Source organism: Odontesthes bonariensis, chromosome 9, assembly GCF_027942865.1.
Source record: "Odontesthes bonariensis isolate fOdoBon6 chromosome 9, fOdoBon6.hap1, whole genome shotgun sequence".
Lineage (NCBI taxonomy): Eukaryota > Metazoa > Chordata > Actinopteri > Atheriniformes > Atherinopsidae > Odontesthes > Odontesthes bonariensis.
Genome location: NC_134514.1, coordinates 12,835,920 through 12,857,539, shown reverse-complemented (window position 1 = coordinate 12,857,539; position 21,620 = coordinate 12,835,920). Strand labels below are relative to the sequence as shown.

General features: G+C 37.8%; 2 protein-coding genes across 2 annotated transcripts; one reads left to right on the top strand and one right to left on the bottom strand.

Annotated features, from left to right (window-relative positions):
• Window positions 1-5,203: 5,203 nt before the first annotated feature.
• slc47a3 (solute carrier family 47 member 3) lies at window positions 5,204-15,230 on the top strand. Its single transcript, XM_075473177.1, is given in 18 exon segments — window positions 5,204-5,406; window positions 5,669-5,710; window positions 5,713-5,775; window positions 5,864-5,932; window positions 6,028-6,176; window positions 6,267-6,309; window positions 8,711-8,755; window positions 9,211-9,308; window positions 9,402-9,499; window positions 10,797-10,910; window positions 10,986-11,053; window positions 11,165-11,273; window positions 11,921-11,996; window positions 12,862-12,931; window positions 13,050-13,182; window positions 13,326-13,420; window positions 13,514-13,556; window positions 14,763-15,230. Coding segments are annotated over 18 exon segments (1,659 nt in total). The 5' UTR covers window positions 5,204-5,274; the 3' UTR covers window positions 14,975-15,230.
• On the bottom strand, window positions 14,575-21,044 carry LOC142388189 (multidrug and toxin extrusion protein 1-like). The gene is made up of 17 exons (XM_075473175.1): window positions 20,794-21,044; window positions 20,347-20,448; window positions 20,049-20,117; window positions 19,798-19,946; window positions 18,538-18,580; window positions 18,385-18,429; window positions 18,133-18,230; window positions 17,944-18,041; window positions 17,724-17,837; window positions 17,563-17,630; window positions 17,337-17,445; window positions 17,181-17,256; window positions 17,025-17,094; window positions 16,742-16,874; window positions 16,551-16,645; window positions 15,699-15,800; window positions 14,575-15,585 (listed from the first exon to the last, which is right to left on the bottom strand). The coding sequence occupies exons 1-17, from the start codon at window positions 20,899-20,901 to the stop codon at window positions 15,280-15,282; spliced, it is 1,785 nt and encodes a 594-aa protein (XP_075329290.1). The 5' UTR covers window positions 20,902-21,044; the 3' UTR covers window positions 14,575-15,279.
• Between the last annotated feature and the right edge of the window lie 576 nt (window positions 21,045-21,620).

Sequence of the window (21,620 nt, the reverse complement as noted above, 5' to 3'; positions counted from 1 at the left end):
CCAAATCATTATCTAACACCATGATTGGTCATATGTTTTGAAGACAGATCATCAACAGCAAGACTTCATGTATATGGCAGTGACCGACACCAAACCATGTAGGTGGTATTGTGTGACTGTGATGGACGTGCAAGCAAAGGTAGCGTAAAAGAAAGAAATGAAAGGATCACATCAAAGTTCTCACCACATTTCTGTAAGACAATTAAAACGGAAGATGGTTGTTGGTTAACTAGCAGTTGGGTGCAGAGAGCGTTTCAGATGACTATGATCTTGGATCCCAGTGGGGAAGAACACTTGTGTAATTACAGTGCCTTTCTCTCCCTTTGCTGCCTTTGTGCCACCCACTCATTATCCAATTGAAACACGTCCTTATGTATCATAGCCTACATTACTGGCTATATATACATGTAAGTCTTCAGACATGAGACTTTCTGGCTGTTCACATTGCTGGGATTTTCATGCAACGGACTTCATGCACGTGGCCTCTGGTGAACCCAAAAACACATATCTGTTAACTCATTATAAACAAGGTCCTCTGGCTGCAGAGTAAGCAAGTTGCAAGATTAATAAATGACTTCCACGCTTATGTAAAATGGATTGGGGAGCCAAGAATATCTTCTGGATGTCCAATAGGTCAAAAAGCACCTTTTCTTGTTTCATCCACCTGTTGTATTTGAAAGCATTTTGCAAATGGAAAGGCTTTTTCAAACCCACATTGGCCTTCAACCTCTTCTGTATCGGTTACACATGAGCACAATATACTGGTTGTCTGATCAACCTTTAGTGGCGAAAAAAGACCTGTGTGGATACATGGTTCCAGGTAGCAATTGGGTTATCCAATTAAGCTGTGGATATGAAACTAAAATATCCAAAAGAGGACAGAGGGCCTTTCTTTGCACTCTTTGACCCTCTGGGAATCACATTTAATACAGAATTATAGACAAAACTACACAGACAGCTAAAGATATCTTTTTTCTAGAAACAAAAACATAAAATGTACCATGTGCATCAAACTTTTTGCAGTTGTACCTCTTGAATAATATGTTATAAGAATAACTATATGTTCAAATAATAGAAGAGAGTTGTTTTTGTTGACTTAGTATCACAGAGATCAGTAACATGGCAGGAATAGCTCTACTTTTATATAACTTTTTAGCAACATTGAAATGTGTCGAATCCCAAATGGTCCAAACATTTACTCTCTTTCCAGATTAATTGTGACATTTGTTTTTAGCTCTTTATTTATAGATCATTTTAATATTCTAGCACAGAAATGAAAGATAAATTTAAAAAAAAGCAAAACAAAACAAATACAAAACATTGAACAATTACACAAATTGGAGGTCCGGGGGGGTCTATATATATCCAAAAGACAAAATACTATATAACGCACCATAAGCATGCCATTTCTTTTTTCACCTAAATCTTTTTGGAGTCGAATTAAGTAAATTGGAACAGTTTTAATGATCCTTTAACCTTTCAGTAAAACCCATCAGGTCAACTAATGAAGTTCTCAATGACCCCAGCTGCGCTTAGTACTATTGAAATGCGTTAACAGTGGTGGAATGTAACCATCTATGCATGTAGCGTATCTAAGTATAAATCTGAGAGTTACTAAGAGTGTTTGATTTATGGTACTCCTCCACATCTTAATGGCACTCTAAACAGCATTTATTACCATTTTCTCACAAGTCAATCAATCACGCTTAAGATTAATGAGGATTTAGAATGACAAACAAATATCAAATTTGTCATTAGTTACACACAGTTGTTCAAAATTAGCTCCATTTGCTAATAACTAAGAAAATCCTGCTTTTACTTTAATGCATCTGCAACAGTAATCAGTGATAATACAGTCAGAGAAGGCCTATTTCTGTGCTGAGTACTTTCATTTTTTATAAACTTGAAAAAAAAATTTTTTGTCTGTGTTTTGTTCTTTACGGTTTGATATTACGCCACCCTCAGAAAACACAAAAAACTAAAACATTCTAAGTCACACTCTTGACATAAGCCATTATACCACAGGGTATACAGTTTTGTTTTTTAATAGTTTTTACTAAACAACATTATCAGTTATAAAAACAAATTTCACGCCCACTGAAGTTCCAGTTTGCCATTGTTACAATAATGTTTCCACTTCAGCGGATCGTATAATGGCAGAGAAAAATGCAGTTCCTCCACAAAATGACTGCTGAAGAGATCTGTCAAGAATTGAGTGAACAATTTAGTTGTGTTGCATCAGCAATGCAGTATTTGCAAATGGGTGAAGTGTTCACTTGTGGCAAATAATCCAGGCTTCCAAGTGTAATACCTTTCAAGAATATTTGGGAATATGAACACATAATTCAAGTAGGTATTGTTTCATCGCCTCTTTCTTAGGTCTTCATTATTTCAATTTTGTTGATAACCCTGGATTAATAAGTGTTAAATCAAACTACCACACAGAAATGTTTGTGTGTTAAAAAAATGCTGCAAAAAGTGCTCAAATACAGGGATTTGTTGGTCTAACACAAACCTTGACGTTTACTGTAGCCCAGACTTTATGGCAGGTGATTATGGGCATGAAAATCAAATTCTATTTAAATGGCTCTCCCAGTAGTGGGATGTCATGTGGGAGCACTGTCACCTACAAAGACTGATCTCCTATCAAATATATATATATAATATATATATATATTATATATATAAAATATATTTTCAGAGTGCCCTTTTTATTTATTTCATATTTACTGTTAAGCACTGTACCCACTGAGGGATGGAGTGGATTTACCTCCTGGAGGAAAATGCACTCAGACACTTTAGGAAACATTCCCCTTTTAGACATCTGCGCTGCGTGTACCTCACGAGTTTCAAAAACAGAGAGAATGGTAACTCATTTAAGTTTATGACCGCAGTTTGTGTTCTTTGTGTGGCTTCACTCGAAAAAAGGGCATTTTTAGGTGTAATAAGAGGTTGAGGCACTGCAACCCTGCTATTGTGTCCCTCTCTCTGAAGCTCTCTGTGGACTGTTTTATTGAAACTTCAAGGTCAAGCAAGCCTCCGATTTACATTTACACTTCACTGATTCAATGTTGCTTGCCCCCTTTCCTCTTGCATGTCAAAACAAATTGCAGACATTGAGAATTCAACTCCTTCCCCAAGGCCTTCAAACTGATGATGCCTCTCCCTCAGATCTACAAATGGCATGTGGTGCTAAAATCATAGATATGTTGAGCTGTTTTTCTCTTTGAGGCCAAAGCAAAAGAGGCCTTTGTCATTTTTTTGCATGACTGGTTGATCAAAGTGAAAGTGAATCTATGTACACTGTAACCAATTTCTGTATATTTAGGGTGGATTTACAACAGTATCCGACTGTATTTTACAATAATTGTAAAATACGGTTGAATATTTATCCCTCACATGTAAATTAACAGTTATATCAGTCATTTAAAAATACCAGTAGATAACTGTAAATTAACAGCATAAAACAGTATTTGTAATGAATTGATGTCTAAATCCAAAATACGTTATTTTAAAGTAATAAATTATGGTAGATGCATAGTAAAATTACTAAAACACAGTTATCCTACTGTCGTGTACTGTAATCCAAAAAACAGTATTATACTGTTTGATAAATAACAGTATTGCACTATAAAATAACTACAACACCTACCATTATTCTACGGTCCTATACTGTAATCCAAAAAAACGGTAATATAGTGTTACAATAAATAACAGTAGTTGCACTGTAAAATAACAGTAAAATACTGGCGTCCCTGCTGCCAATATTTTACTGTTATTTTACAGGGAAATTCTTTACAGAGTAGGACTTGACCTGATATTGGGAACAAGTGTATCCACTGTGTGTCCACAAGTGTATCCACTTTATGCAAGCCAGTGATAATTGCAAAATATGGACAACATCAACTTTTATTATTATCTTGCTTGAATAATATTACACGTGGAGGAGATTTTCCACATTGGAACAACTATTACAATTACCACAAAAATAGCACTAACTTTCTTTTAAGGATCCATAATGGTGATGTTTCTAATTTCTCAGATAAAGGGTGTTTATACTGAGTAAAAGTACTGATTATGCCTAACTGAAAAAAAAAAAGAAATGTGCTTGACAAATTGAAATGCAGTGTGTATGGTCCAGAGTCTATCTGTTAACAATTGTAAAGAAGTTAACCAAAATGTTTGATCATGCTGCTTAATAATTTTGTCCTTTTTCTCATGGCAAAATTTAGAACATTAAATAGATTTAATCTGATAATTTTATCATAAAATTGTAAATTATATCTAGATATTTTTCAATGCAATGTTTGAAAGCCGTGATACTGCAACACAAGCGCGTCATGGTGGAATGAGGTCAGTTGACAGGGAAATGGTTACCTCTGCTGGTCAACGGGCAACACTGCAGGTCCAGGAACATTTATTACAGATGTCACATCAGCCTATCACAGATTTGTAAAGGCACATTTTCAGTTTAAGTGTTACTGTAAAATCTATTTCCATGTATAGTTTCCTGAGAAGACTTGTGTTAAATTGTGAACTGGCTCCATAGAAATAGGCTGAATGGAAGTGAATTGGACTTGAAGTCAGGAATACACTAATTAAGGAATTCAGAAAGAAATTATTTCAGAAAGAAGGAAATTTAAAGTAAAAATACAGAAATCAGGCATTCATAAAGAAAGAAAAAAAAGAAAGAAAACTTTTGATTTAACACGAATAGCTTAATAAAAACCACATTAGCTTTGCTTTTTTTTTTCTTTAGAAAAACAGCTTAATGTTTCGGCTGCTGTTTCATTAAAGTTTTATTCTGTAAAGATTTAAATGATCATCTATTCAAATTAGGCTGCGAACATTTTCTTTATTTCATTTTACCTTTGAATGGTATCACACTTCAGATGGTCGTAAAACAATTTATTATCTGACAGACACTGACGTCACCTGATTCACAGGACAGTGGTTGTACAACATTTTTTATTATCCCCTGTCAATCAAATCTTTATCTGTCCTAAAGGGCTTTTGTATCATAACGATGTGGATCAAAGTTTTAAAACTGGTAACGAGTCTCGGGAGTCTATCATCATATCAGAGTTAAGTCATGTGTGTCCTGGTATCACATTCTCGCTATTGGACCTCATGGAGAGACCACACACTCGACGACCTCTGCCCACGCGGAAGTGCGTCGGCTCCTTGTGTCCACACATAGAGAGGGAAAGTGTGACCGGCTCACACAATTTTTCACCACTGAGACGCACTCTGGGACCAGCTGTGGACGGACACATGGATAACGGCGCACAGGGCTCATCTCCTTCTTCATGGAGTGCATGTTTCGTGGCAAGGCGGATCCGCATGTTGGTTCCTGTTGGTTTCAAGGGCGAAATAATAGAGTTGTTAAAACTGTCTGGACCAGTGGTAAGTGTCCTTATTTAAATGCGCTCTCTAGGACTGTGTCCCATCTCGATGAGTGTTGCTCCTACTTATTAAATGATCAAACTAAGATAACTTTCCCTGATATTATAATGAATATGGATTACAGCTAAGGCTGTACAGGACTGAATAGAGCGGGAGTAAATTGACTGAAAGCGCAATTTGTTACCAGTTACTTATAATCCAAAAATCTGTTTTTTGTTTTCTCAGCTACTTTTTTTTAATTGAAACTGATTTTCCTTTTCAGATTATTGCCCAGCTCATGAGTTTTGCTGTGAGTTTTGTCAGTAGGCTACTGTTTTCTGTGGTCATTTGGGGCGGACAGAGCTGGCAGGAGTATCTTTGGCTATAGCAGTAAGCACAGTGATGCTCTTACAGTAACGTTGTCCAGTTCAAACAATTGAACAATTTAACCCACCAGTGTTTTCTGTCAAATCCTCAGGTCATCAATGTCACAGGCATATCTATTGGCTGTGGATTGGCCTCAGCATGTGATACTCTTGTGTCTCAGGTATGAGTATTAACCCATCAGGTAGGTATTTTGGTAAAACATTATCAGGACTCTAAGACTTCAGTACAAGGGAATGTAATTCTATATATTCATAGACCTATGGGAGCCGTAACCTTCTGAAAGTTGGAGTCATTATGCAGCGGGCGATCCTCATTTTGTTACTGGCATGTTTCCCCTGCTGGGCGATACTCATCAACACAGAGCCCATTCTGTTGGCTGTCAGACAAGATCCAGAAGTAGCCAGGTCAGCTGTCTTGTAATCCACCATCATCTTTTGCTTTTGAATATTTCAGAATATAAATCTTGTTCATTCCGATGGAAAATCTGTCTCTAGGTTGTCTCAGATGTATGTGAAGATCCTCATGCCAGCACTTCCTGTGAGTATGTCTGCCTTTAACTGTAACTCTGTAGCTGCTTTTCTGTGGTTGACATCATCATCACAACCTTCATCAATGCTGGACACAGAAGAAGAGACACAACATGAGTTGGAACTAGGGATGTCCCGATCCGATCACGTGATCGGAAATCGGGGCCGATCACATGGTTTCAGACTTGATCGAAATCGGACGTTACATCCCGATCAGGGATCGGATATGTAGCCTATCTATATATGTATATTTATTCTCATTGGTTTTTTTTATCAGAACTATAATATTTCAAAACAAATGGGAAAAAATAACAGCTTAGTATTTACTGTTATGTGGTGGTACAGAGTCAGACCGTCTAAACCAGACATAATATACGTAGACGCCTCATAGACTCACGCTGCCTATTGGAGCTGCCACAGGAGGAGAGTAAGAATTAGGAGTGCAGTTAAAGCACATTACTGGCTTTACTTTATAACACTGTGGCACTTTTATTTGCTTATTTCTTTACATGCCTGCCAGGTATTTCAAGTTGAGCTGCTGCTCGTTTTTTTATTAGACATTGTTGCACTAAACTCCAATTTGTTTATTACTTGATTACTTTTTTTGTTCAAGCTACCTCACAGAAGTGCTCTGTTTATAAGTGTTAAATGATAAAATAAGGTGAATAAAATAAGGCAAGGCAATTTTATTTATAGAGCACAATTCATACACAGGGCAATTCAAAGTGCTTCACAGCTACATAAAATCACAAGAAGGCAATAAAATCATTAAAAAGAAATAAAAAAATTAAATTAAAAAAATTAAAACAATCATTAATTAATTAAAAAGTGAAGAGCGCAGATAAAATACTTTCAGGTGTCATATGCACAGCTAAATAGAACTGTTTTCAGCCTGGATTTAAACATTTTCAGAGTTGAGGTCTGTCTCACTTCTTCTGGAAGACTGTTCCAGATTTTAGGAGCATAAAACTGAAACGCAGCCTCACCTTGTTTAGTCCTGACTCTGGGCACCAGCAGGAGACCCTTCCCTGAGGTTCTCAGAGCCCGAGTTGGTTCATATGGCTCTAACATGTCAGAGATGTACTTTGGCGCTTGACCGTGAAGAGACTTGTACACAAGCAGAGCTGTTTTAAAGTCTATTCTCTGAGCGACAGGAAGCCAGTGCAGAGACCTGAGCACTGGACTAATATGGTCGTATTTCCTGGTTCTAGTCAGGACTCGAGCAGCAGCGTTCTGGATGTACTGCAGCTGTCTTACAGCTCGTTTAGAGAGCCCAGTGAGCAGGCCGTTACAGTAGTCTAACCTGCTGGAGACAAACGCATGGATCAGTCTTTCTAAGTCTGGTTTAGACACTATTCCTTTGATTCTGGCAATGTTTTTAGATGGTAGAAAGCTGCTGATGTTACAGATTTAATGTGGCTGTTAAAGTTCAGGTCTGAGTCCAATATTACCTCGAGATTTCTAACTTGATAGTTAGGTTTTAGAGAGAGAGTCTCAAGGTGACTGATAACACTTTCTCTTTGTTTCTGTGGGCCACAGACAATGATTTCAGTTTTGTCTGAGTTTAGCTGGAGGAAATTGTTTTGCATCCACACACTGATCTGTTCGATGCAGCGACACAATGTATCTACAGGCCCGTGTAGAATGTATCTACACGGACTAACAAATCAGGGACATCCTGTATCTGTTTCTTCGCCGTTCTTCATTTTTTTAATGTACTGTAGAAGTATCGGATCGGGACTCGGTATCGGCAGATACTCAAAACCAAATGACTCGGACATCCCTAGTTGGAACTACAACTAAGTGGTTTACTTATCAGCAAGAAACTTCCCTAGTCAATACAGTTACTTTTTGTAGTAAATGTTTTCTAAAATGTACCTTTCAGTTTGAAAAATAGCTTTTATCATTCATAGTTTTATGTATTTTATATACATTTCACTATGATTTCAACATTAGATAAAGTCTGATTATTATAGTCTGATTAAAAAAATATTTTTTAATTTTGCCAACATATTAGTGTGTTTTATTTAGGGGATTTTGGAGATGCATTTTTATTTCTCCACGAGTCAGTATTTTCTAATACAAAAGATCCATTTTTATCATGTCTTGAGAAATAAAACATTATACAAACCAGGCCATTCATAATGTGTGAACTAAACCCACTTGTTAAAAAAAACGAGTATATTGATAAAAATAAAACCAGAAAGTTTAGAGAGAATCAGAGTTCAATCTGATGTATCTGAATAATCTAAATATAATCTCAATAAATGCTCCAGGCAGACACATGTGGGCAAGAAGTGATGTCAGCCTCTGTTCTTGATGCTGAGTAAACATTGAAAGCGTGTCCAAAAATATACAGCTTGACTTACAACTTAAAAAATGAACGCATTTAATTTGTTATTGTGTTACAGGCTGCGTTCATGTATTCATTAGAATCAAGATATCTGCAAAACCAGGTAGGTTCATGACTTTTTTCCCCTGATGAGCTGAAACAGTACAGTTTGATAATAGAAATTAGATGAAAAATGGCCGGTTATGTCCTCCCTTTTATACACAAAATGACAGAGCAGAAATATGTAATACATTTATTTCACTTCAGCTTTATCAGTGTCAGATTCATACTAACTGATTTGAAGTGATGAGGATGTCAAAGGTCCCTGGAATATTCCATATCATGGACAGGATAAATTAGAAACCAGAAACATACATTTTGCCCAAATATACTGAGCCCAAAGACTGATTAGTTATGCCTGCCTCCCAATAACTCATAGCACCACAGATTGCTGTTTTCTTACATTCTGGTCAATAATATATCTTTTCTCTGTTGATGTGAAACCACAAAAATGTCATATTTCCAGGGTTCTCCCTTCATTTATAGTTAATAAGAGCAGTTGTGGCACTTTTCTTTTAGGGAATCATTTGGCCACAGGTAATCACTGGCTTTGTGGTCAATCTTCTTAACGCTCTCATCAACTACATTTTTCTCTTTGCATTAAAAATGGGAGTGGCGTGAGTATGTTTTAGTGTATTGCACATGACCTGGTCAGTATTGTATGTAACGCTTGTATCATATAACAAATATTAATTGAATGCTCCTTACAGAGGTTCTGCTGTTGCCAATACAATCTCCCAGTTCTCCATGGCTGGTATTCTCTATGCTTATATCATGTGGAAAGGTCTTCACAAGGCCACCTGGGGAGGTGAGTCATTTATATTAGATGGTAGCGATCCTCAAAGGAGACACATTATCTCCTTTTTGTCACAAGTTGACACAATTCCTTATGAAATTTCTTTGACGTATTTTGATCAAAGTCGCATAGAGAGACTCCACCACTTCACCCTTTTTATCCATAAATGTATGCCTCCCTATAGCGTGGCCTGTTTTATATTGTGGAGTGACCCACTCAAACCCCTCAACACACCTCTCTTTATCTCTGGCTCTTTTTAGATTAGCTATGCTGAATATCCCTTGAATCAGTTTATTATGAGAAAGCATACAGTAAACAGCCCGACAGCTCGCACCAGCAAACACCAAACTAATTACTGACTGGCAATTTCATTGTCAAATATTTACATTCCCCTAATCCACAGTTCTGCCAAAGACAGTTGGCACTGATCACTCTTTCAAACACAATCTCATCACGAGTCATGCATTGAACTGGCCCAAATCGGTCAAATGCTCTGTGTTCTGTTTAAATTTTAGAGGCTAATGCTAAGAACAGTTGCTTATATTGCCAAACTTTAATTAACTGATGTGAAATTGAATAAATTGAATTTCAACTTCCCAGTCATGAGGTGCAGAAAATGCAGCATGAATTAGTTCAATTTAGATGCACATAAAGATGATTGGGCTGAATGTTTCCTCTCTGAGCTGAGTGTGACAGAAATATGCAAATCTGCACCGCTAACTGAAGGAGATATTTTCAGACCCAGGAAACCACAGACAAAACTACCAGTGTTGTGTATTTTCTTAGTTTTTTTTAGTTGGAAGTGAATTCAGACCCATATCTCGAGAAGAAATCCCTGAAATCTCTTATAGTATTACATTTATAGTTACAAATGATGAATGTATTTTATAGCCCTAGTGGCATGTCATTGGTTTACAGATGATCAACAAATAAACTACTAATGAATTAATAAAGGGAATTATTACACATTTTAAATGACTGAAATGAATGAGTGAAATGGGTTTTAATGACTTATGAAAAGGCCTATGTACAATCAAGCAACAGTCCAAAGAGCAAATCTTGTGGCCAGGGCAGAACAAAGGCAGCAGATTACATCAGACCCAGGTGGCATGGCCTGAAAGAAGCAGTAAAACAAAGCTCTCTGTACTCTTTAGAATCTAAGATTTGGTGGACTGTTGGGAACAATTCAGAACATTCATGAAGTGACTACGCATTATTTGGAGATTTTATTTGTTTTCTATCCCATGTGTGAACTTAAATGTAAAAAGCACAACGTTTTTATTATTTTTGCCTTCTGTCCCATCCACAGGCTGGTCTAAAGAATGCCTCCAGGACTGGGGCTCATACATCCGTTTGGCTATCCCTGGCATGGTCATGTTGTGTGTCGAGTGGTGGACATATGAGATTGGAGGTTTTCTGGCAGGTAGTACCACAGACCACGTTATTAGTTGTGAAGCATCTGTGTTTACTAACTGTAACAGCTGTCTATCTTTGAAAGGTCTAATAAGTGAGGTGGAACTTGGAACTCAATCAGTTGTGTATGAACTGGCAAATGTTGCCTACATGGTGAGCACTTTTTTTGTGTAAAAAAACACCTCCTTCAACAAATACTGAAGATATAAGACATTCTCATAATGTCAGATGAATCACATAGTGTTTTTTTCTTTCTTTTACTAGTTCCCCATGGGTTTCAGCGTGGCAGGCACTGTGAGAGTTGGAAATGCTTTGGGAGCCGGAGAAACCGAGCAAGCCAAGGTGTCTGCCAAACTCACAATGTTCTGTGCAGGTCAGTATGAACGGTACTTAATTGTTACACGTTAGCCACAGGACTGTAAAAGTCTTGAGCCATTCTTCATTTCTTTTTTATATTGCCAGGAAAACAGATACTTTCCAGATACTCTTTATCTGCTGTATAAAGGCATTTAGGCCTGTCCCTTCTTTGGTCCTCCAGTTTCCTCATTTTTTTAGGACACATTGCAAAACAAGCTGAGATGTTTTAAGAAAAAATAACATTACCGGAAAGTCTGGCTCCTTGGATGGAAAAATATAAAGAAAGAAGAGTGGCTCAAGACTTGCACACTGCATTGTAAATGCAAATATCTTATAAATATGTGACATTTTTACAAGTTACTTAATTCAAAGCAAAATAATAGTAACACAGTTGAAGAGTTTCAGAGCAACACAACAGAAAATGAATCCTCTCTTTTCCACTTGTTATTTACTTACGAGATGATATGTTGGTGTAAATTCTCAGTCATCGAGGTCATGGTAATCCTAACATTTTCAGTTGCCATTTTCAAGGCCTTATGATTACTTATGCGGTGCCCTTTATAGTGGAGTTTATAGGAGACAGTGGTTGCTCTGTGTGTAATATTATCAGCTGTGCTGTTGGTTAAAAAAGTGGATATTTAAATGTGTTGCTCTTTACCACAGCATCAGTGTCTGTCTGCTTGGCAGTTGTCATTGGGAGCTTGAAGGATCATGTCTCTTATATCTTTACATATGATGAGTAAGTACATGTTTGCTATTAACCCAACTCTAGTTACTGTGTAAAAAAAGTGGATATTAGACCTTTCATCTTCACATAAGTCATTGCCTACATAGAAATCTGAACTTTGGATGTATATTTGGTTTGCATTTTGTCCTTTGGTTTCTTGGATTCATTCCATGTTCTGTGTATATCACTCCGTTAGATTAAGTGGGTTTTATTATATGTATTGCTCTCGGTTGTTGATTTATTTCTGCTGTGCTCAGTTAGTTTTTGGCCTGTTTTGTAGTCCAGTTAACTTCAGTTTGTGTTCCATTTTATAGAGCCTGTTGCTCTGTTCACTATGTAGTTGTACTCTGTCCTTTGTCGCATTTCAGACCTTTTGTTGATTATCCCCGAACTGTTCTGTGTCACTCATTATCTTCTTCCTCTGTTGATGTGCTGCTCCAGTTCCTTTGTGCTTTGCCAGACCCTTGTCTTTGCTTGTCATTGTGTGTCTCAGCCTCTGTGCCCAGTTCATTTAGTTGCTGCTTCCCTCTGTTTGGTGCTCCTGTTTTTGGACTACCTGCTAGTACAGGGCCTTCTATTTGTTTTTATCAATTTGATTAAAGACTTTTTCTGCATGCCCACAGAGCCTAGTCTGCATTTGGCTCCTTATCTCCTCACCACCTTGTTACAATAATCTTTACATATTAACCCTATGTAAAGTGTAAACTATAATCTATATGTTGTTTCTGTTCCACTTGGTTAATGCACACAATAGCAATATATGTCCCCTTTGTCAAAGCATGTAGAAAGCTTAAATGTAATGAACAAAAATGCATAATGATTTAGTAGTTTCCCCACATGTAATATATTGCGACATTCTGTGTCTTTCTTCTTTCAGACAAATTAGAGAAAGAGTTTCTGATGTCATATCTTTTTACGCTCCATTCGTTCTTCTAGATGGGATATCTGTGAGTATCTTTGCCATCATGTCCAAACAACATCTAATGTCCATAAACATATCCATATATAAGATGATTATATAAAACAAGAACTTTCTTATCATCTTTATTCTCCGTGCACCACTAGGCCGCCTCTGGAGGCATTATAAGAGGTACAGGTAAACAGAGAGTTGGGGCTATTTGCAGCATTTTGGGATATTATGGCATAGGCTTCCCTCTTGGAGTGCCACTGATGTTTGCAGCCAAATTAGGAATCACGGGTAAGATTTACAGCTGTTATTAACATTCAATTATTAGTACCACATTGTTGCCTAACTGAGGCATAACATTTTGATTTTACAGTTCTTTTTAACTCAGACTACAACCATTGTGATCAAAATGTGTAACTGTTTTTACTCCCCAGGTCTTTGGATAGGCTTGGTTACCTGTGTATCACTACAATGCACATTCCTGATTTCCTATCTGGTCAGAATGAACTGGAAGACAGTTACAATCGAGGTGAGTATTCAAAGGTAAACGTTCCCATTCTAAATGGCCAAGGCTGGCTCTCTATGATTGGAAATGTACATATTCACATTGTTTCTCTTCCAGGCTCAGGTCAGAGCGGGGGTACAAGAGATCCCCACTGACACAAGTAAGAAAGACTCTTCAACAATGATTTTTTTATTTTCTAAAATGAAAAATTATTAATTTTCGCTCAATAACTGCAACTGTGCAAAAGAAAAACAAGTGCAAGGGAATCAATAGTTACTAGAAACTTTAAAAAACAGTGGAAAAAGCCAGAAAATATTGTGTTAAACTGAAGTTGTTGAAATTCACATCAAATATTTGTGATTTTACAGACTTGTCTGCTGTGATTGACCTAGTATTAACTGTGCAGCTATGTTCTCAGTGACTTTTTCGATATTTAACAGCAGCGTGTGCTCATCGGTGTGTGAATGTGTGTGTGTGTGATTGGACTGTATCATTTTAAATAGGAAGGACTGTATAAACAGTTCATGGATGGGTAAATGGAAAACAGATTGTAGAGCTCTTTATAGAACCTAAACATTGATAAAGTGGGGAACAGTTTCCTTAACCTGCTGTTATGATATTCACTATACTTTGATGTTTAATTTCAGCATTTCAGTCCACTGCTTCAGACTTTGATTTAGTATCCTATTTTCTGTTCCTCTTTTCAGTGTTTCTGCTTCTCCCATATTTTCTTTTATCTTAATTTCATGAATTTCATTGAATATTCACTAAACTTCACAAACAAAAAAGTTACAAACTAAACTGACAGATATGTAATTATTAGGCTGTTTCATTGTATTTTTTTCTGAACGTAGTATTCTAAATAGTTTCTGTTTGTAAAGTATTGTGTGAAAAAAAGGATTTCATCAAGACCTTGGTACATTGAAGTTGAACTGACAACAGCTTGCTTAATCGGACACCAAGGTCCCCTCAGAGTGTCTTCTCTAAGAAGTACCCTTGAGTTACTAACAATTATTATTCTAGCTAACAAACATTAACAACTTAGGTGTTAGATTAAGCACGCTGTTGTCACATTTTTTAAAAGACTTAACAGTTTAATTACAAAACTGTCACAACTGAAAAGAAAGGCACCCGATGGGTCCCTCTGAACACTGAATGGCTCACCAATTTGAGATCTAGTCAGACTTTTTATATTGACCCCTTTATTCTTTTCATAATTACACGATCAATTATACAGTAAGTTCATAAACATCTACACAGAATACAACAAAATATCTAATAATAATAGTAATAAAAAAAAATCGGAACAATCATCAGCAGCAGCCATTCATCAAAGGGTCCAAACATGTCTCATTTTTATATCCAGGTCCCCAACAAGAGGATGCAGGGAACTCACAAGGCCAAACAGACACCGTTGACCTGGGTGACATTGAGGAGGTACCTGCAATAAAAACAGTGGAAGACGAGCTCTCCTACAGGACTCTGGTTCTGCGTAGAGGCCTGGCTCTGGCTGTCATGCTATTTATCTTGGGTGCTGGAATCATTATAAACCTGCTGATCTCTAATTTGGTTACATGACTAAGCGAAATCTGTTGTACTCGGTGGAGTAACTCTTTTAGCAACCAGAACTCAACATTATGTAGGTGTTTGCACCGCAGGACAAAGGACAGCGAAGAGTCACAAGAGCAGATGAGCAGGAAGCAGAGAGAATACAGGGGGATAGAGAATGCAGAGTGAGTTGATTAATGAATTAATCTCAGAAAGCTAGATATTTCTCTGATACAGCAAGATTTTTTCTGCAAAGAGGGCTGAGTCAAACTGAAAGGGATTTATCAGTCATGGGATTTAAACAATAAAGAAAAATGATTGTGCTTATCTTTGACCTACTCTGGCTCTTCATTTGGGACCAGCACTGAGGAGAAAATTTGATCAGGAGTGTATGTTGCATTGATCCAGTCCACTGTATGGTTGTTGGCTGGAGAGCGTGTCTCTGGCAGGGGCACGAGGAAGTGCGCAATTGCTCCCACAGCCAGAAGAGCAGCTGCTGCAAATATTGTGAGGCCTCGCCTGAAGATCAGCTGAGTGGTGGAGAGACGGTTTCCCTTCAGCTGCTGGACCAAATGCCCACCCTGCGCCTCGGTTTTTCCATCATTGCACTCAGTGCTCAAAGATATGTAGTCATCTACTGACTGGGTCAAAGCAACACATTTTACCATCAGTTCATTTTGTTAGATTATAGACCATAAACTTGTATAAAAAAGATGAAGCCATGAAAGGAAATTAAGCATTGTAGAGTACTTACTTTCCTTTCACATGCTGTGTGGTCAACAGTGCCCTCAGCTTCTGATAGGCCAGCTGTGATCAATAATGTCATGTGAGTTGTTTTCTGGGCCAGTTTCACAGCCTGCAACCAAGCAGATAGAAAACTCAATTAGTTTTGTACTCATATGTAAAACGAATGGCTAAGTCAAACAGGCCACGGCATGAACCTTAAAGGGATAGTTCGCCTCTTTTGACATGAAGCTGTATGACATCCCATATTAGCAATATCATTTATGAACATTGACTTACCCCCCGCTGCGTCCTGTGAGCCGAGTTCCAGCGGAGTTTTGGCGTTGACGTAAGTAGTCCGGCTAGTTGGCTGGGGCTTAAAATATAAAGCGTCTTGCTTCTCAAAACAATATGCGTTCAAAAGAGTAATACATTTGCATCACAAAATCGTCCATACAGAAAAAGTCAGACTTCACATCGCTTGGCGCTATTTTTGCCTCCCTTGATAGCAATGTGTTCAGCCACCTAGCGACAGCCGCACCTGTTATAGTGTTTACTGCTCGGAAGCAGGGGACTGCTCGGTCTGCACAGTTTACACAGCCCGCAGTGATACAAAGGTAGAGAGAAATAGCCCCAAGCGATTGTGAGGTCTGATTTTTTCTGTATGGATGATTTTGTGATGCAAATGTATTACCCTTTTGAATGCATATTGTTTTGAGAAGCAAGACGCTTTATTTTTAAAGCCCCAGCCAACTACCCGGACTACCTTCGTCAACGCCAAAACGAGGCTGGAACTCGGCTCACAGGACGCAGTGGGGGGGGGTCAAATTCATGTCAAAAGAGGCGAACTATCCCTTTAATGCTAAATCAGCTAGTAAAATACCTCCTGTGTAATTTTTTCCCAGTTCAGTCTGAATATGACAATGATGTAGAAGATAGATTGTAAAATGACGCAAACTAGCAGTCCCAGCCAAAAACCTGTTAAGAAAAGGAGAAGTCAGTTAAGTGTGAAACCCGTTTCAGTTGAACAAAGAAGCTTCAAGAAGTTAAACAAAAAGAGTCCCTTTTAATTACCTAAAACTCGTAGTTTTGCAACAAACATTAAAGTCACACTCAGTGAAAGCCCTATGCAGTAGTATCCAATGAAATTAGCCACAGCTGGAATCTTCTGTTTGCCTGTGCCCAAGAAGATGCCGGTGCACACACACTGTGATTTAAAGTGACAGATCTCTTATTAGTTTGCGCTTCCATGTACTGGCAGCCCTTTTGAAATTTCTGAAACATTTTATAATTTATATATTTGATTACATTTGAATACATTTAGTAGCAAATTGAATACAGAAATTTTAAAACTCACCACAAGACCATCAAAGAACTGAAGGAAACAGTAAGCGTTCATCAAGTGTGAGATCAGACCTATGATCTTCCTGAAAATGAGGTTTTATAATGACGAATCATGGTAGGTGGCAACAGTATTACCATCATAGACATGTGAGCACATGTGTAGACTCACTCATCAGAGGTGAAGATGAAGCCAATCACTGTTTTAGTCGAGCCAAGTACAAGACCTTCAACAACCGCAAAGCTACCTGAAAAAAAGGAGCTGGGATGTCGATCAAATAGTGGTGAAGCCTCGGATGATATAGGCTATGATCGAAATCTAACTGACCTGCAAGAGTTAGGGACACCTTGCTGGTTAGGACTGCCCTGGCTCTGTCTCCTGCACCGAGCGCATTCCCCACTCGGACACATGCGGCAGCTTGAATACCAAGTGGGAACTATGGATTAAGGATTGTGTGGAAAAAAATGTGGCAAAAGAAGTTCTGAAAGGGATTTTATTTGAAAAGTTTAAACGTGAGACAGCTGGGCTCTGACATGTAGCCAATACACAGTACCATGTAGGTGATAAAAGCCACCATAATCACAGCATGTTGGGCTGCCAGCTCTTCTTCACTCAGCATTCCTGATCATTTCAGATAAAGAAGAATGAAGAGTCATGACTCAAAATTATTTTATGTTTTAGGGAAAGAAAACTCTATAATATCTATAGGATTACCTGCAAAGAATCCCCCAAACTCGTAAACCCACCACTCAAAGCACTTCATTAAAGTGCTGGGGATGGCAAGTTTCATGTAAGAGCCCCATTCCTGCAGTGATTCCACAGACCAGCCTGCAGGGGGAGGAAGAAACTAATTTATGGACAGAGAAAAACATGGAATGACAACAACTGGCTTTTTAAGATCATTACGTCACCACTCTTAACAACTCTCCATCACCTCCCCATGTTGTAACGTGGAGCTTCTTCCACCAAACGTAGGCAAACAGAAAAGAGCAGATGTAAATCTGAGACAGACTGTTGGCTGCTGCAGATCCACTGCAAGGCACACACATTTTAGTTTATATCAATGTGTGAACAGATTAATTCAGATTTGAAATATTGTACTGAGATATATGAGCATGCCTACCGAACACCCAAATCAAGCCAATAAAGGAAGATGTAGTTTGTCACCACGTTTGCAATGTTTGCCAAAGCAGCAGTGTACACCTGTGGCAATATTATTCCCTGAGAACACAACCATAAGAAAACATGTGATTACCATCACCGATCCTAATTTTTTTATGGTTTAAAAAAGGTAGATTTAGGAAGATTTACATTATTTGTCTACACTAAGATTAGAAGTCAAACAATTAACATCGAGAATTGGATGTGGATATACCTGATTCTGCAGGTAAGACACCTGAAGATGATGTAGAAACATTGCCTACAAAAAGAACTTTGTCATTTTCATAATTTCTTTGACAATTTATCACACAAAACAAATAAACATCCATTTACATTGTGTTTAATTCAATAAGAGAAAATGACTCACAGGCACCGCAGGAAGGAAGGCTGTGATGTACACCTGGGCTATTCTGCGAACAACAGACTGCATTTACATCTAGCAGTGGTCAATTTTAGGAACTAAGCACTATCAAACTCTAAAATCAAAGACAATGAACTGAATTTAATTGAATTAAACTTTATTGATCCCAACAGCAAATTAGATTGTTGGAGTATAGTGAATGTTATTGACTGAAAAAAAAGTTCAGTTAAAATAGTAGGAATAAATACTCTATAGACTCATTATAAGTGCATGCAAATGTTTTATATTAAAATCAATCAATCTTTTACTTTTTTAATTATGTTTTAGAAGATTTTTAGGGTTCAGTGCATATGATCACTTTACAGCTAAGAATATGCCAATATGTAATCATTTTGGAGAAAGCAAGTTTCACAATTCTTGTTGTATTTTATTAGCATATTGGAATAAAATAAACAGAAATATATTTGACTGACTTAAATAAAAAAAATAAAAACATGTTGTGAGATTAAAAGTGCCCCGAATCAGGTTTTACTTGTGCCATCTTTCCTGAAACTAAGTGACTGTAAATAATGTGAATTAGTCACAGTGATAGTTGCGTGGTTCTGGTAATCCGCCGCAGTATCATCAGTGGAAACTGACTTCTCATGTCCTCTGATAAGGCTCTACATAAGTGGTAGCCACTAAAGTAAAGAAATCCAGCAAACTAATGACTTATGGAGTTAATCATACAATAATAACAGCTATACTGTGATCATTAACATGCAACCAAGTCATACCAGTGTTACTCTGTGTCTACTACACTTGAATCCTGGAATCCAAGACTAACCAATTCTGTATGGCCCAAAGATCTGAGTATCTGTTAACTTTTCTGGAAGTTTGTTGCATTCTTGTGTTTACAGTCATGCTTCTTAAAAGACATATTTGGTGTATCTTAAAATGCAGAGAATACATGCTGAAGCACTCCTAATGAAGCTACATCAAATAATACATGAGCAGAATTACTGAAATTAAGCTTTCACATTAAATTTCCACAAGTGGTAATGGCTGTTTGTCACTCCTTTGAACACAGGATCTACACTTAGAGTATCAATTTATTTATTAATCTATTCTGAGAATCTGTAGAGGCTTGAAGTGATGTCATTGTAGACACCTTGGTTGCCATTAAGTAGATTTATTATTATGTTCTAATTGATCACCATCCCAACTAATACACATTAAAAGAAATGGTAGAAATAGTATTACAGCATATTTATTACTATAAGGTACCTGGCCACTTCAGGGTTCTGCCCCAGACATAATAGGATTGCCTGGGCATTGATGAGGAGCCCCCAGCAGGGCAGACAGAACAACAGCAGGATGATGATGCTCCGCTGAAGGATCACTCCCACCCGCAGCAGGTTCTTACCACCAAACGTCTGGCAACATAATCATTTCAGAAAGCAGAACAGGAGTAAACATGACAGGCTAATGTAAATGTCAGGTGGATGAAATTATTGTGTGAAATGGGTGTTGCATACCTGAGACACCAAAGTATCACATGCTAGTCCCAGACCATATCCTGTTGCGGCAGTGGTAACATTTATGGTCTGAAATAAATATACAGTGGTAAGCAATATATATCTTTACTCAAGAGCACACAGTACATTGATACAATCTTATTGAGTAATTCTCAAGGGATTTTCAGTGAATTATCTTGTTGAGTTGCAAAATAATAAAAAAAATTCCCTTCACCAGCTGCCTGGAAATGCCATTTTTATATCTTATTTTGTCAAATTAACCTCCATGATTCTGCAGAGCGTGCAGCTGGCCACTTACTGCAGAGGCTAATCCATAGCCAGCCATCACTTCATTTCCCAGACGCCCACAAAACATTGTCACCACAAACGGAAGCAGGTAATTGAGGATTCGGGAGAGCAGCTAGAAAGACAAACATGAACGGTGCAGGTGAAACATCTACCAGCTGACAGGTGATATTTCAGCTAGCAATCAGTAGTGTTTGTCATCAGATTCTGTCTGGACAAAGTGATTTATGACACTGCCATTACTTTTGAAGGTTGTAGACATTGCTTAACAACTAAAACCTGCCAAAGTCTGTTATATTGATTTTAGCTTTTAAGTCCCAGACCTCTTTAAATTTTTTTCTGGCAATCACAAACTGTCATCAATCTTCTCTTGTAGTCATCAGCTTGTGCACCACAATCATCACAGTTTCTTACTGTTCTTACTGAGAGAACAGGATGCGTGACCAGTGCCAGTGCTTACCAGAGGCCCTGTCATCCTCAGGATGTGGTACAGTTCCTCTCTGTGTGCTTCGGGAATCCTATGGCGAGCCCACCTGCAGCAAAAAAGCTTGTCACCGGACCCCTCCATGTCTACAGCACAAGATACTAATGTAAGTCCTTCACCAAACTGTCTTTCTTTGCGCTCACATACATTCTTTGTTGATCTCGGGATGTTGCAAGGGATGGAAAACTTGCTGTGGTTCGAGCTGCCCTGGAAACAAGCCAGAACCAGCTGAAACAACAGAGATTGTAAAACAAAGACAAGAAAACACACTGCTATCACAACCAAGACTAAGAAGGAGGACTTGAAAGGGAGAATGTTTAGATCTGAGGGATGAAACATGTAAAAGACAATGAACCACCTCTGGTTTTCGCTGGGGGAGAGACTTGTCCAAGAGAATAACAAGATTTCTATCATTTGAAAGATAAAGCATTTACAGAACGGCTAACCAAACTACAGACACTGTTGGAGACAATGAGAATTTAACCCTTTGAAACCTCTCATATACTTATACAGTTACTCAACAATCCAACATGTTGGCTGTAGTAACAGAGGTTAACACTGTAATTCAACATAATTGGCCAATATGCCCGATGCCATTGCCAAAACAGTACTCATGACAGTTAAATTGAGTAAAAAAGAAATTTGAATCACCTCTAACATAAGACTAAATAATCGTTGTACAGGAAACGTATTACATGGAGGGAATTATTCCTCAAGTCTCTGTTTATGACAAGGTAAACATGTGATGAGTACAAAAAATCCAGAAGTTCAAACTACAAAACAACATAGATTTATTGATTAAA